The sequence below is a fragment of the Chelonus insularis genome, unplaced genomic scaffold (genome assembly GCF_013357705.1).
Source record: "Chelonus insularis isolate UGA/USDA-ARS -01 unplaced genomic scaffold, ASM1335770v1 contig_42_pilon, whole genome shotgun sequence".
In the NCBI taxonomy this organism is placed as follows: Eukaryota; Metazoa; Arthropoda; class Insecta; order Hymenoptera; family Braconidae; genus Chelonus; species Chelonus insularis.
Window position 1 is genome coordinate 552295 of NW_023276578.1, and position 14012 is coordinate 566306.

General features: G+C 28.4%; 3 protein-coding genes across 4 annotated transcripts; 1 reads left to right on the forward strand and 2 right to left on the reverse strand.

Moving 5' to 3' along the window:
- Positions 1-4347: 4347 nt before the first annotated feature.
- On the reverse strand, positions 4348-9867 carry LOC118069743 (ornithine decarboxylase 1-like). 2 transcript variants are annotated; one of them, XM_035088048.1, is made up of 7 exons: positions 9432-9867; positions 7488-7662; positions 6983-7307; positions 6725-6898; positions 6267-6606; positions 5958-6172; positions 4348-5412 (listed from the first exon to the last, which is right to left on the reverse strand). In XM_035088048.1, the coding sequence occupies exons 3-7, from the start codon at positions 7244-7246 to the stop codon at positions 4990-4992; spliced, it is 1416 nt and encodes a 471-aa protein (XP_034943939.1). In that variant the 5' UTR covers positions 7247-7307; positions 7488-7662; positions 9432-9867; the 3' UTR covers positions 4348-4989. The 2 variants fall into 2 exon arrangements, with proteins under 2 accessions (XP_034943939.1, XP_034943938.1); XM_035088047.1 differs by lacking the exon at positions 9432-9867 and adding an exon at positions 7797-8035.
- Positions 9868-10201: 334 nt separating this feature from the next.
- LOC118069746 (transmembrane protein 14C) lies at positions 10202-10890 on the reverse strand. Its single transcript, XM_035088055.1, has 3 exons — positions 10669-10890; positions 10400-10589; positions 10202-10317 (listed from the first exon to the last, which is right to left on the reverse strand). The coding sequence occupies exons 1-3, from the start codon at positions 10742-10744 to the stop codon at positions 10257-10259; spliced, it is 327 nt and encodes a 108-aa protein (XP_034943946.1). The 5' UTR covers positions 10745-10890; the 3' UTR covers positions 10202-10256.
- A 182-nt stretch (positions 10891-11072) lies between these two features.
- On the forward strand, positions 11073-13258 carry Gclm (Glutamate-cysteine ligase modifier subunit). The gene is made up of 6 exons (XM_035088049.1): positions 11073-11502; positions 11709-11756; positions 11822-11936; positions 12376-12590; positions 12684-12798; positions 12872-13258. The coding sequence occupies exons 1-6, from the start codon at positions 11413-11415 to the stop codon at positions 13006-13008; spliced, it is 720 nt and encodes a 239-aa protein (XP_034943940.1). The 5' UTR covers positions 11073-11412; the 3' UTR covers positions 13009-13258.
- Positions 13259-14012: the final 754 nt, after the last annotated feature.

Genomic DNA, 14012 nt, shown 5'->3' on the forward strand with positions numbered 1-14012 from the left:
CATTAAATTCATTTCTTTACATTTTTTTTTCTCTTACAGGATCTATTAAATTTAATAATAATCGTAAATAAGACATAAAATTATGATGGTATCGTTGAAGAGGATAATTTATTTGAATTTAATTAATTTTTTAATTATTTATGCAATAAAAAAAAAAAAGAATTTTATGATTAAAATTATTATTTCATTTTCATTAATTATAATCAAGAAAATTAATCATTTACCCATTAATTTAATCGTAAATAATTTCGTTAATGAAACAATTTCTTAATCTGAAAAAAAAATAATGATAAAATAAATTCTATATAATCTATAGACTTTTTTTAAAAAATAAATAAATCATAAGTAAACAATAACTTCGCAGAAATATTGATCTTTCAAGGCTTGTTTATTTCATAATAATTTCAATTAATTCGTTAAATCAACACTGATATAACAACCAATTATTGAAAATTTTTCACACTGTTCAATACCTGCTCTTTTTTTTTTCTCAAATCTATTTCATTCATTTCCGCAATCCATCACCGCAACCTTCGCTATGATGTCATTAAACCATTCTAGTTATCACTTGACAAAATAACCACAGGAAGGAAAAAATATGTTTAACTTTCTTGAATCTAAAAAGTTCATCTAAAAGTGTAGTGTAAAAAATATTTGGCAATTTATAAGCAAACAAGAAAAATAAAATTCCCATTCATGATTCGCTTGGATAGTAGTTACGCCAATATACTGATCAGACTCGGTACTCTGTACCGTTAAACTTTTTATAGATAATCGCGAATATAATCTCGTAACAATGAAACAATCTTGAAATTACGCAAAACGTTTCACTCGAGTGTAAGTAGCGATGATAAGCGTAAAAGTAAGAGAAAAATATAGGGCTATAAAAAAAAAAGAAAGAATAATTTAAGTATTTAATCATTTCAATAAAATGACGATAAAAATGATCCTTACTTTTTTTTATTGTTCTATTTTAACATCAGCCGAAGAAAATAAATGAAAAACGAAAGTAATCAATGACTATAAAGTAGATGCATGCAACAATTGGTTGCAAGATCGTGAACTAATTATCAAGATTACATAATTAGTAGATATGTTTATACTGTAGAATCAAGTTACTATTCTACATCTAGCTATTTATTTTAGAAAACTTAATACACTGCCACCTTTCACAATGCACTGAAGGAGATCAAAGAATCGTGGTTTAAATGTAGTGTACACAAGTTACAAGATATCTATGAATTTAACAGGACTTAGGACACACTATGCACCTCAGAAATATATTTGCTCACGATCTGAACATTTACTGATTTACATCTGCTTTACGTCGTCATAAATCGACGGCAAATTCTCTATAAATCATGCTTTCTTTTTTAATAGTTCACATAAAATTAAGCAAATAGTTTTAAAACACAATAATCAAGCAAACCTGAATCTACTGTTTGCATTGAAAGGTGATTTCAATAGTTTTGTGAATGAATTATTTTATTTTTTGATTGCCAATTTTACGCGAATTATTATTCGACCGACACTATAAATCTTAACTTAGATAATGTAAAAGAAATTTCTATTTTTCGTGTTATCTAAGCGATTTTGAAATATTCTAATTAGCAAATAAATGATGAAAAAAATTATTTAGACAGCTGAGTGTTATTTAATGATTTAACAATGAATCTGAAGATTTTGCAATGATGCTTAAAGAGAAATTATTCGTTAAAAATAATAATATGAAAACAAAAAACCCATGATCATAATAAAAGTTTTATTTGTTTTTTATTCTTTTTTCTTTTTCATCATTTTGATCATCGAAATTTTATCGCCAAGCAGTAGGAGTCGTAGTTATGACCTAGGATTCTTAGAATCGACAGGAAGTTTCGAGAACCAAACACGTGTGTTGCAATCGGTAAATTCATGAAAACCGGTGCCAATTTATCACCATCGTGAATCCGTTAAGATAATCAGAGTCACCTGTCGTGTCTTTTTCCTCTATCTCTCCTTAGTTTTATTTTTTGAAGTGACTTGTCACCTATGAAACACAACTATTATTGATTGAATAGTTGTATTAAGTTTGAGTAGTATAACATTACGCAATTCATAGCTCGATGACAAGATCAATAAATTTTGACTTCATTTTTTTCTCGTCTGTTTTTTTTAGTTGAAATTTTTTTTTAATTAATCAAATTGAATTAAGTTTTCAACGTTTAATAAACTTAACTGAAGGCCATCAGTAGATATTTTCAATCTATGAGAACCTTTCCATTTCCATCAAAACATTTTGATGTCACTTAATTAAAACTGATAGATTGATGTGTTGCTTACAAATTGATTTTTTTTTAAACAAATTTCCTATTTGTAATCTTGACATAATTACTAAGAAGTTAAATCTAGATTTAACTGAATGAAATATCTGGCAGAGACCAGTCAATACATGGAAATCTGCGTCACTTATCATTTGTTATCACTTTAAAGGATTTTTTTTTTTTAATTATTAAATGATTATAAAGTTATGTTTATTCAAGAAAAATTGATTCCAAGGTTTACCAACCTTTCGAACATGAAGACAACCGTTAGAATTAGAAATTTTATGGATGAATAGATCAATTTACAGATCTTTCTTTACGCCTTGCGTCACAACAATCTTCTGAGCGAGAACAGTAACAATGATAAGTAAACACACTTCAACGAAAGATTTCGACTCTCGCTTCCTCACGAATCATATTATTGTCATTACGTACCCAACAATTTCGTAATACTAAAAGTAACGAATTCATTGATTTTAATTGAAGTTGTAGAATACATTCCGGAAATAATAAAACATGAAAGATTTTCACTCAAAATTTTACTCCGATTTCAATTATTTAGTTTAAGAAAAAAAAACTTTCAATTTCTTCTTTCTCTTTCACTAAATATTACTTTTCTTTTGTAACGTCTTATAACAGAATTAATTTCGCTTTGCTTGAAATTCATAAGGAAAGGTCGAATGTAACACGACGAATTCTCATTTTTTGCCAGCCAAGATCTAGAAAGATATGGAGTAATTAATAAATTAATAAAATATTCTACTTCATACCTTATTATTTTAGTTGTTCTCAAGAATTTATTTGTAATAATAAAACTTTATGCGAACCTAATAATTGTTTATTAGCACATAAACCATTTATTAATGGTTAATATACAGTTTTTTGAGTGAATTTGTTGAGAAATAGTTCAATAACAGTATTTATATCACATATAATTTGTAAAGTTTATTCTTGAAGGTGTAGTAATAGAGTAAATTATTGATTGTTAATCTTTCATTTTTTTAATGACTTTACGACTTCTTGTGATTTTATTGAACATAAAGCGGGCCGTCCCAAGTATTCTTTTATTGAAAATATAATTTATTAAAACCTTTTTTATTCGACATCTTCATTCCTAGAACTTTGTTATGATAGTTTTTATAAATTATTTCACCGAAATTTCCTGAAGGAAAAAAGGTTATTCCTTTAAAATATCATTTATATAAATCTGTTAATCTATAGATCATCAAAGGTGAATGCTGTTCTTCATCTTACAAAAGCATATAATTTATATACATCTTGTAGGTCATTGACCAAGTTGAAAACAACTATTACTAAATTATGAACTGAAGGTTTCTACAATCAATTAAATAATTTTTATTAATAATTCGAACCTTTTTTTTTTGTTTATTTTACAACTAATTATTTTGTCTCATTAAAAATGAATAAATATTTGTGTATATACATATAATTACTCTCATCTGTTTTATAAAAATCATGAGGCAATAATTCAAACCAAAAAGTATAATTATAATAAATTATGATAGTTATATAGATACAGTTTATATAAAATAAAACTGATGAAAAGAAAATGATGCAGAAAAGGACAATTAATTATTTATTTGTATATTTTGAAGTAATCTTTATTGATCTAGTATACATGATTACACGGATAGATAATTACTTAAGTAACAACAATAATAATTATGACAATAGCTGATATATATAATACAATTAAGGATAATAATTAATGAAAAAACCAATTATCTTTTTGTATTTCTGATGACAGCTGCCTCAATGCCATTTTAAAAATTCTAGCTTTCTTGCAGAGTATGATATCCTTTTTCTACTTGCCTTTTCTACGGATTGTCGCTGTGATACCACTGGATATATAATTTTTTTCAATTTTCAATAGTGGTGGATGAATCACTAATTTAAGTGTTCTATGATCATTTGCTATTCCTCAATATATAATAATAATAATAATAATAATAATAATAATAATAATAATAATAATTTTCACGTCAAATCGAGCTACAATCACAAAGTTATTATGCTTCTTTTTTTCTTCATTTGTACAAAGGTACAAAAGATTGTACGATCGATTATGTTTCTTTTTTTTTTTCTTTATTTTGATTAAGTAATTAATGTGTAAATCTACAAATTCATTGATTCTTTCAATATAAAGAAGAATCGTAAATTCTTTAATCTACGTTAAATTTTTTTAAAGATAATATTTATTTTAAGAGCTTTCTTTATATGATTTCTATTTTCTATTTTAATGAAGAAAGAGCAGATTTCATCTATTATCATCATCTTTTATCGACAACAGTATTGAGAATAAGTACAAGTTTTGATGTAAATCTTCTATAAAGAAATTTAAAAAAAAACAATTATATTATCCACGTGCTGTGGGCTCACCCAAGACAGACAAACTTGACTAAAGAGATAAAAAACTCAAAAAAAGTATTTAGTGAATATATCTTCATCGTAGAAAAATATTTTCAATGGAATTTATAGTGAATAACTAATTTAAAACATTTAATGATCTTTTATACTGATTTTAATGGCAGTTATTGATTCTATCCAAAAAATGCTTCAATATGTTGATTAAGTTTTGTGCAAGTTAATTGTCCACGTCTTCTGATGATTTTAAATGAAATAAAAAATTGTGTAGAAAGAGTTTGTTATTAATCACGTTTCTGTTCGTTTAATTAATGGGTTCTACTTCAACATACTCGTATATGAATGGTGATGATGGCGGAGGTTCATTGATAATTCCTGATGAAGATAAATCAATCGACGGATTATCCCACTCATCAATCTTAGTTGGATCAATATCAAGGCCAAGACGTAAATTAGCCGGAGTGTTGCCAATCACAAAATGATCCTCAGTCATTGGAAGGATATCCTTCAACAACCGCCAGACTTTTTCTTCTGCAACCACATGCACCTTTGGAACTGGAAATCCGTTGAATGGAGATGCTACAGGCAAGGTATAAGCGCCCATGTTTTCAAAAATTATCCAGTCTCCAAGGTCCATGTCTTGCATCAATACATTTTCGACCACTTGATCAAGTCCATCACAAGTTGGACCCCAAATACTTGAGGGAATCAATTTTCCACAACCAGCCTGAAAAAAAATATTATCTATTAGCAACTGGATAACTCGTTTGTTTTGAACGATGCTGTTTTGATCAGTGAATAATGATAATTAATTTTTTTTTGTTTTTCTCATCATGTAAAAAAATTTTATACAATTATTCTTTGTGTTAGGTCATTGGTCTTTCAGCAGTAAATTATACATAATTTATTTATCTTCTCGAAACATCTTTAAACGTTTTATTTTGACATGAAAATCGTTTTTCAATAAAACTGATAATTAACTAGTAGAAACTCCTAGAATGCATTTGAAAAAACTCTAAGAAAAAATATATACATTCAAATAAGTATTTTAAACTGACTATTTTTAATCCATATCTATAAACATATAGTAATATTTTTAGAATAATCTATTTTTGATTGTCTGTTACTTCATACGTGCCATTGCACACCAATCAAATAGTTTCATGCAAATACCCAGCGTTAAATTATCAAATATAAATTATCATGAATATTTATTTGTAGAGAAATAATTTTCATTGAAAGCAATAAATGGAAGCTTTTGTTGTGATTTACCTTTAATGGAGTGGGAATAACACGTTGATGATCATATAGAATGCAGTTGAATGAACCATAAACGCCATCATTGATGTAGTACATATTGTGAGTGATAGAATTTGGTGACAATTTGTCATGACGCACAGAGCGTTTGCTGTGAATGCTCGTAGCTAGAGTAAAAGCTGATGCGACGTAGAAACGACCAGGTTCAGCGATGATATGGACATCGTCAGCTGTAAAAATAAAAAAAGTTTGTCGTGAATAAAAGGAATAACTAGTTAGAAGATAAGAAGAGTAATAGGAAAAGAAATTAATAAATCAACTTACTATTAAAGAATTCATCGAGTGCTGTGTTGATAACATCAGCAATCTTGTCAATGCTTGTTCCTCTATCACCAGGGTAACCCCCACCAAGATCGAGGAGATACGGTTTGAAGTCAAGATCTTTAGCCATGTCAAATAGATTTTTTGCATGACAAATTGCTCGATAAAATACTGGTGGGTCCTGACAACCAGAACCTACATGGAAACTAATACCAATGACATCCAAATTTAACATTCGTGCTAAACGAAGGAGATTCGGTGCTTCACAGACTGGATCGCAGCCGAATTTCATGCCCAAGGGACACTGAGAAATTTCCGCATCACAACGAATGCGAATTACAATCTGAAAAATTTATTGACATTCATATTTTTATTTTTCGAAATAAATTGAATGAATATTTTATTTTTTAATTATAAATTGCTAGAAACTGACAATAATTTTTTTATTGAGATTTACATACCTTAGCTCTTGGATGAATTTTCTTGATTTTGTGCAATTCACTTTCGTTATCCACAGTTGTAACATCAACTCCAACAGCAGCAGCATGACGAACGTGGGAAGCAGGTTTAGCTGGATTAGCAAAAATAATTCTTGAAGGATCCACTCCTGCATTAAGTACTTTATTTATTTCTGCCTGAAATATTAGAAAAATATCAATTAATAAACTAGTTATTTGTTGATAAATTTATGTGTACAGAAATATTTTTGGTAAACTTACTTTAGAAGCACAGTCAAAACCAGTTCCTAAAGCAGCAAGTACTTCAATAACAGTGGGAGAATCATTGCATTTAACAGCATAAAAAGGTTCCACTCTGGGTAATTTCTCTTTCCAGATTTGATGTTTCTTAACAATATCTCCAACATCAAGTACATAAAAAGCTTCTTCCTGCAAGCCACTTTTCACAATATCTTCGATTATTGTCATTACGGTAGATGAGCTGTCCAACACGTGAATGCGTTCGTTTGAATTTGTGACTTTCATGGTTGGATTTAAGTGATTTATTTATTAACAATTGTTTACTCTGCAGGCGCTAGGCAGCAATCTAAAATGAAATTCATTTACAATAAATAATTATTTACAGAATCAACTATCAATTATTCAAGTTGAAAGTTAAGAACAGATAAATTATTTATATATTTAATTGTAAATAATTATGCCAATATTATTATGGTTGTAGTAATTATACAGAACAATGAAAGAAAATATTATAAACAATACGTACGAGGCAGCTGTCAATGAGAATTGGAAGAGTCGTGGGGAGGCGCGTTAAGACAATATCAGTGTTAGGGGTGCTAGCAAAGCCACGGGGGCTCTGCGTTCAGGGCCAACTTCCAATTGCCGCTGTTTTTTAGATCTTTTCCAACAGACTGGCCGACCAGTCTATCGCAGACACAATCCTGAAACAATATCACATTTTTTTATTTATGAAAAAATCATCAAGTTTACCAAACATTCCCATTCATTCATTCAGATGATTTTTTTCCACGTAGCAAACTTAAATAATCTAATATCAAGTGTTCAGTCAACATACTCGGCTGTAGGATGAAATTCTCGAGCCTTATTTCAAACTTGAAAGGAAAAAATGTACAAGAATGAGAATTGTAGGATAGTAATAAATTACGTGTTGAAGATATCTATAAGTAATATTGATATGGAAGAATAAAAACCAAGAAGATAAATTGAAAGATGCAAAGTCGAAAGATGTTTCAACTGGCTAGAAGGAGCTCTTGCCAATGAGCAGAATCGATGAGTACTGAATCCGATGTAACTATTTTGGCGACTATTTATATGGACATGATAAGTATTATCAGGCAGCCATGCTTGGTACCAAGTCGACTTGAGCGAGAATCTTATCTATCAACTTGGAAATACTGGATTCATCGAGATAATATCTATATGATTTAAGAATGTGATGAACAGACCACTTGGGCTTTTTCCTTCTTCATTAAAGGTGTCAGGTATCTATGATACAATCATGTAATCATTCTTTTCTAGTACTGCTAATCATTACACTTTATTAATATAATACCTTGTTTTAAAAAAATGATATGTCATGACGTACTATTATTACACTTATTAAAAATGTTTTAAGCGTAATAATTATTACATTTACAATCATGATGGCTTATTTTATTACGTAAAAAGTGGGAACCCAATCAGAATTTATCAAAAATTTTCAAGTGCTGCTAATCTTTAATTTCATTCTATTTTTAATTTAATCGGTGATTAAATTTAATAAAGCAATTAACTAAGATGACAAGTCGATTATAAATGTAAACAATTCAGTTAACTTCAGTAATGATCCATTGATAGTCTTCAATAATTATATTTACTCTATCGTTTTTAGGTAAATGGGATTAGTCATAAGTGATTAAAATGAAATTGAAATCAGATGAGAAAAATAGATTGGGGGAAAACAGTTGCACCATTTCCAGCAATCATCAGGATTTACTACGAAATCTGATACTATATAGTTTGATGGTATAAGTAAACATTGAAGTCACTAAGATTGTCGTCAATGTGTAACAAGAAAAACTATTTTATAAAAATCTAATAATAATTATATCTTAATTTCTATTAATAAAAGATAATAAGAAGTAATGAAGAGTTTCCTGAAATTCTTGGAAATAATTCATGTTATCATTTCAGGAGTATTTTAGTAAAAAAATTTCAGAAAATGGAGAATGTACTTGACACATTGATATTAGATTACTTTTGATAAAAAAGGAAATTAACCTTGAGTAGATATTATTTATATTAAGTATTATTTAAAAATATTGATATTAATTCAATTATCTCTGGATCATTATCACTTGAGTTTTGAGATATTATAATTTTTAGTGCATAAAATGTAGTATAGGGTATTTAATCTAGTGTCAATAATGATCATCGATTGTAGAAGTGACGAAATGATGATATGAAAATAACTCAGTAACCTAAAAAAAAAAAAAGTCGATTATAAAAAAATTAGTAAATTGAATAAATTTTATACTTTAAGGCTTAATCGTTAAAAAAAAAAAAATTCCTCACGAATATCTTGGAATCGTATGATTCATTGCTGATGAGGTATCTAATGTCTGTTCATATGACATTGGCTCTCAAGTATGGAGATGCCATTTTCTACGTAACAGATGAAAGTGAAAAATAATATGAATAATATAATTACCTTATAAAATGATCGCCACCCTGCGGGCCGGCACTCGATTAAAGGCGGAATGATGGAGGTTTTCGTTGACTTTATCCCAAAAATAAGTCAAATCGTTTTGGAGCTCTGGGTACGTTGTTCTTTGAGTAGCCAGAGCTTGTCGGATTCACGAGCTATAGCTTTTTGAAGATATGAAGCCGAAAAGTACATTCGTTCGCAGATTATTCGCTTTTCGTTAGTTACTTTACGCGTGTGCGTCACTACTCGTTTGGATTATGATATTCCAATTAATTGAACTCGTCACAAAAAAAGATATTTATCAAAATTTTCAACAGAACTCCTAAACGTGGACGACGAGACCAGCCATAGGCTCGAGTGGAGACTTGAGTTCAGAAATACATTCACAAAATGCCGGTAGGAAGCGTTAGTGAACACTTTTCTAATTTTGTAGTGGTACAACTGTTTTATTATTATTACTTAGTAATCCTTTCTGTGGCAATAATTTAATTAAAAATGATTATCATTTAAAATGACTATACATGTATCGACATATTGATTACTGATAGCAAAAGTATCACGTGATCTTAAAAAATGACGAGAGTGAGTTGTCAAAAAATCTCGAATGCGCGCGCACACTGTTGACAAGATTCAAGCGGGAGATTTAAATTTATATAAAATAATGGAATTAAATGTATCTATGAACAATTGATTTAGTTGAAACTTTTATTTTTTTTTAACAAAATTAAGATATACATGAGTTACTTATATAAATGCCTAAAGCTTTTTTTTTGTTCGAAATGGTTGCAAAATAAAATAAATGCTTAAGTTGTAGAGAATATTATTGTTTTACTCCGTTTTCAATGGAGATGTGAAAGTCCTTACAATTGTTCTAACAAACATAATTGTGCTGAAACAATTTTTTAATAAATTATTATGAGTGAGAATATATTCTTCAATATATTTGAATATACTTATCAATGATTATTCACCTAATAACCGCGATAATTCCTGCTGGCATAATTTTTCCTGAGTTGTAGAAACGATAGCCCATCATACCACCTAATGTAGCACTGGAACCCAGTAAAACCATGCAATTTTTAGGATCATTGGATGTTTGATAGGCTCCATAGCCTAGAAGTGAACCAAAAAGTAATCCAGCAGCTAATGATGGTATAGATTCTGCAAAAATAAATATGTAGAAGTTTCTAATAATTTTGCATAATGAAGTTGATGAAGCAGTTTTTTTATTTTTACTTACTTGACTTCACATAGCCTAGGATTCCTCCACCAACCACTGTAGCTGCATACGCAAATGCTGCGTAATCAATTGGCATCTTTGTTTTTTGTCAATTATTAATTACTATTTTTCAAAATAGCAAGTAAGGTTACAACGTCAATAACAATTGATATGCGTCTTTAGATAGAGCTCAAACACTTGTGTTTCTAAATACACTTTTCTTGACCAGTTTAGTGAGAATCTCAGACCTAGAAACAAGTAAAAGCTATCAAGTTGTCAGCCTGTTTTCAGAAGTTACCAATATTTTTTTTAATTATTTCAATTTTTTTTTTGTCATGAAAAAACAAATAAATTAATACCAATAAATGATAATGACATTAAAAGATAATTAATGAGAGCTTTTATGAACAAAAAAAATTTATAAATATTTTTAAAACTGTTTTTAAGTAATATTTATTATTAGAATGTCATGATTGTTGATTTATGATTGGATGATTAGTCTAGAATTGAAAATAATGAGTAATTTACTGAAAACATTGATCATTGTAGAATAAAATTGTGTTAATTCTTGAAAAAAGTACAGGATTCGAGGTTATGATAAAAAGCTGTGAAATATTCCATCACGTCAGTCGTCAAAGTACAGTTGCGTAATAACAATATACACAATCAAGCGATTGTTAATTTTTGAAACAAAAATTTATATCTAACATTCCAAACGTCAACAATCATTATCCTATAAGAGTCATTAACAATAAAAGAAGAAAAATGGTATCAGAAAATGTACTTATTAATACTGGAAATGTATTTGCTATTGACGAATTAAAATTAAAAGCAGGAAGAACATCAGATAAAGAAGTACGTGAATTCATTTCATTTATGTGATTAAATTTATTAAATAATAATCCATTAGAAATTTTGATAGAATGATTACACTAGAAACTGATTCGTACATTAAAGTAATTTGAATGTATGCTAACATTGAGGTTATACACATTAAGATTAACAATAAATGTGCACACTAGTTGAGAGTAAATGATAATAATTGAATTGTTTCATTGCAGCTGATTGATGCATTACAAATTGTTATCAAGGATCCACAAAAGAACACTGTAAGCATATATATGTTCATAAAAGTGCTCTTGGAATTTTACAAACTTGGTGATTTCTTATTTAGACAGGTGAAAATGACATCAGTGCAGGGGGTGATGATAGGAAAGAGTTGATGTTTACAGTGAAAATATTTATGCCTGAAGCTGATCCTAATGTATTGAGAGATGCTCTTAATCAAAGTAAATCTATTTATTTGATGGCTATTTTATTTATTACACTTTTAAGAAGAAGAAGAATTTTCTTTGAAACGTTTTATGGAAAATCTTTATTAAAGGCTCTAGATGTAAAACTGAGCAAAAGTTTATGAAAAAGCTGACAAAATTATTATTTCAATTAGATAGTATGATTTCTATGGATTTGTTTTATCAGGAATTGTAATTAGAAAACAATCAGCAATGGTGTTTATTGAATTTTACAAAATAATTTTCTCAAGCTTGAAAAAAGTTTTGCTTCTCCAAATTAAGAGTTTTTAGTCTAAAATTTTATTAAAAATTTTAAGAGTATTTTTAAAAGTAAAATATAGATTAATTGATTCATTAAAAGGAATAATTGAATACGGTACTATAATTACACAATTATATGTAATCAAAAAATTAATGATTGCTTAATTAATTACAGTACTCAAAGTACTCCACACAGAATTCATAGAAACAGTAATCCTAGCATATGGAGACTTTTCCGACTCCGGTCTCAGAGATCGGAAAAAAGAATTACAATCGCTCCAGCAGTTGTGGTCTGTAATGGAAGAGTTCTTTAATGCCGGGAAAGTCTTATCAGGTGGAGTCAGCAATGTTGATACCACAGTGTTTATGCAATTATATGAATGGGCAAATGTAAAGAAAATCATTTAGTCATTTCTATAACTTAAAAAAAGAAATTTCATCTGAATTTTTTTGTGGATAATCTATGTCTTATTAAATGTGTAGGTCAAACCAACTATCGTACAAATAAATCTACTAATGTGTTGTGTCGTTCCTCCTACTCTTCAAGCATTTACGCAAGAACATGACATTCAATTATTAACTCACAACGATCCTAATCGTAAGTGTTAGTAATTTCATCAATTGAATATTGTGAAACATGGATATTAACATTTTTTACAATTTACTTACAGAATTATTAAATAGGAATTCAGTAATTGATATCTTCGGTGCTAATGCTGATTTAAAGTGGGTCGCTAAATATCAAAAGATAATCAAATGTAGAGGAGTGATCACTTCAATGGGATACCTTGTAAATATTTCTAAATAATGAGACCAAATATTTTAATTGGCATTTTTTCCATTTGCATTGCATTAATTATAGTTGAGAATTGACAGTATATTTTCGAGTATTTTTTTAGATTTTTATGAAATAGCAAAAACGATTTTAGCATTTTTTATAAGTAAAGTAGTTTATTGAGTATAAAAATCATGTTGTTTTATAGATAAAGAATATTATTTTATTAAAAGAAATGTAAAAAAATATTTTGACGCCATTAATAAAATTATCTGTTACTTAATTAATTTGCAATTTCATTCAATGATTAGTAATATTTATTCACAAAATTTGAATAATTCAAGCATAGACATTCAAGTGATTTTAAAGAGCTGGTGTGAGCTTAAAATTAAACGTAGTGTGTAAAAAATGCTGATAAAAGATGGATTGACGACAATCGATTTTAAAATGATTTAAAATAACTCTGAAGTATCTTTTTATTATTCATGACAACAAGAAAAATATTATTTGAAGACTGAATTTTTAATTCTTCCATATTTACTCTAGACTCTTGATAGAAACTGGTTTATCAGCTTTTCGAATATAAATTTGAGGGTGAATAAAAATAAATCCATCACTGCATGCAAATCGAAGGGATAGATTCGAACTAATTTAAAATTCATGTGAGCTCAAGAATGATGGTATAACCCGAGCATCTGTTATCCGATCGAGATACTTTTTTTTGTTTATTTTTTGAGTCAATTCAAGCCTCTGTGTCTGTCAGACACTGTGCTACAGAATAAACTATAAAACATCATCTACTAGCGAACAATAGTAATTTTCCATAATCAGTTAACAACTGCTTTGTTTTAATTTTTAAATCTTTATTCTGATTAAATTACCTTGCTTCAGATAAATTTACTTAGTCATATTAGTGATAAGAATTGAAGAAATATAATATACTGTTTTTAGAGTCAGACAATATTATTAATGGAATATCATTCTTAAATCCAATATTTAAACAACGGTTCGTAAAAAAAATTTAAATCATAACAACT

What these genes read in the sequence shown, in the direction of transcription:
- LOC118069743 (XM_035088048.1), bottom strand. Translation starts at nt 7,246, where the DNA reads ATGAAAGTCACAAATTCAAACGAACGCATTCACGTGTTGGACAGCTCA. An exon ending in GTTTTGACTGTGCTTCTAAA is followed by an intron (nt 6,899 to 6,982) that starts GTAAGTTTACCA and finishes CTAATATTTCAG; the next exon opens with GCAGAAATAAATAAAGTACT. An exon ending in AAATTCATCCAAGAGCTAAG is followed by an intron (nt 6,607 to 6,724) that starts GTATGTAAATCT and finishes TAAATTTTTCAG; the next exon opens with ATTGTAATTCGCATTCGTTG.
- LOC118069746 (XM_035088055.1), bottom strand. Translation starts at nt 10,744, where the DNA reads ATGCCAATTGATTACGCAGCATTTGCGTATGCAGCTACAGTGGTTGGT. An exon ending in CCTAGGCTATGTGAAGTCAA is followed by an intron (nt 10,590 to 10,668) that starts GTAAGTAAAAAT and finishes TTATTTTTGCAG; the next exon opens with AATCTATACCATCATTAGCT. An exon ending in GGAATTATCGCGGTTATTAG is followed by an intron (nt 10,318 to 10,399) that starts GTGAATAATCAT and finishes AAATTGTTTCAG; the next exon opens with CACAATTATGTTTGTTAGAA.
- Gclm (XM_035088049.1), top strand. Translation starts at nt 11,413, where the DNA reads ATGGTATCAGAAAATGTACTTATTAATACTGGAAATGTATTTGCTATT. An exon ending in AATTATATGAATGGGCAAAT is followed by an intron (nt 12,591 to 12,683) that starts GTAAAGAAAATC and finishes TTAAATGTGTAG; the next exon opens with GTCAAACCAACTATCGTACA. An exon ending in AACTCACAACGATCCTAATC is followed by an intron (nt 12,799 to 12,871) that starts GTAAGTGTTAGT and finishes ATTTACTTACAG; the next exon opens with AATTATTAAATAGGAATTCA.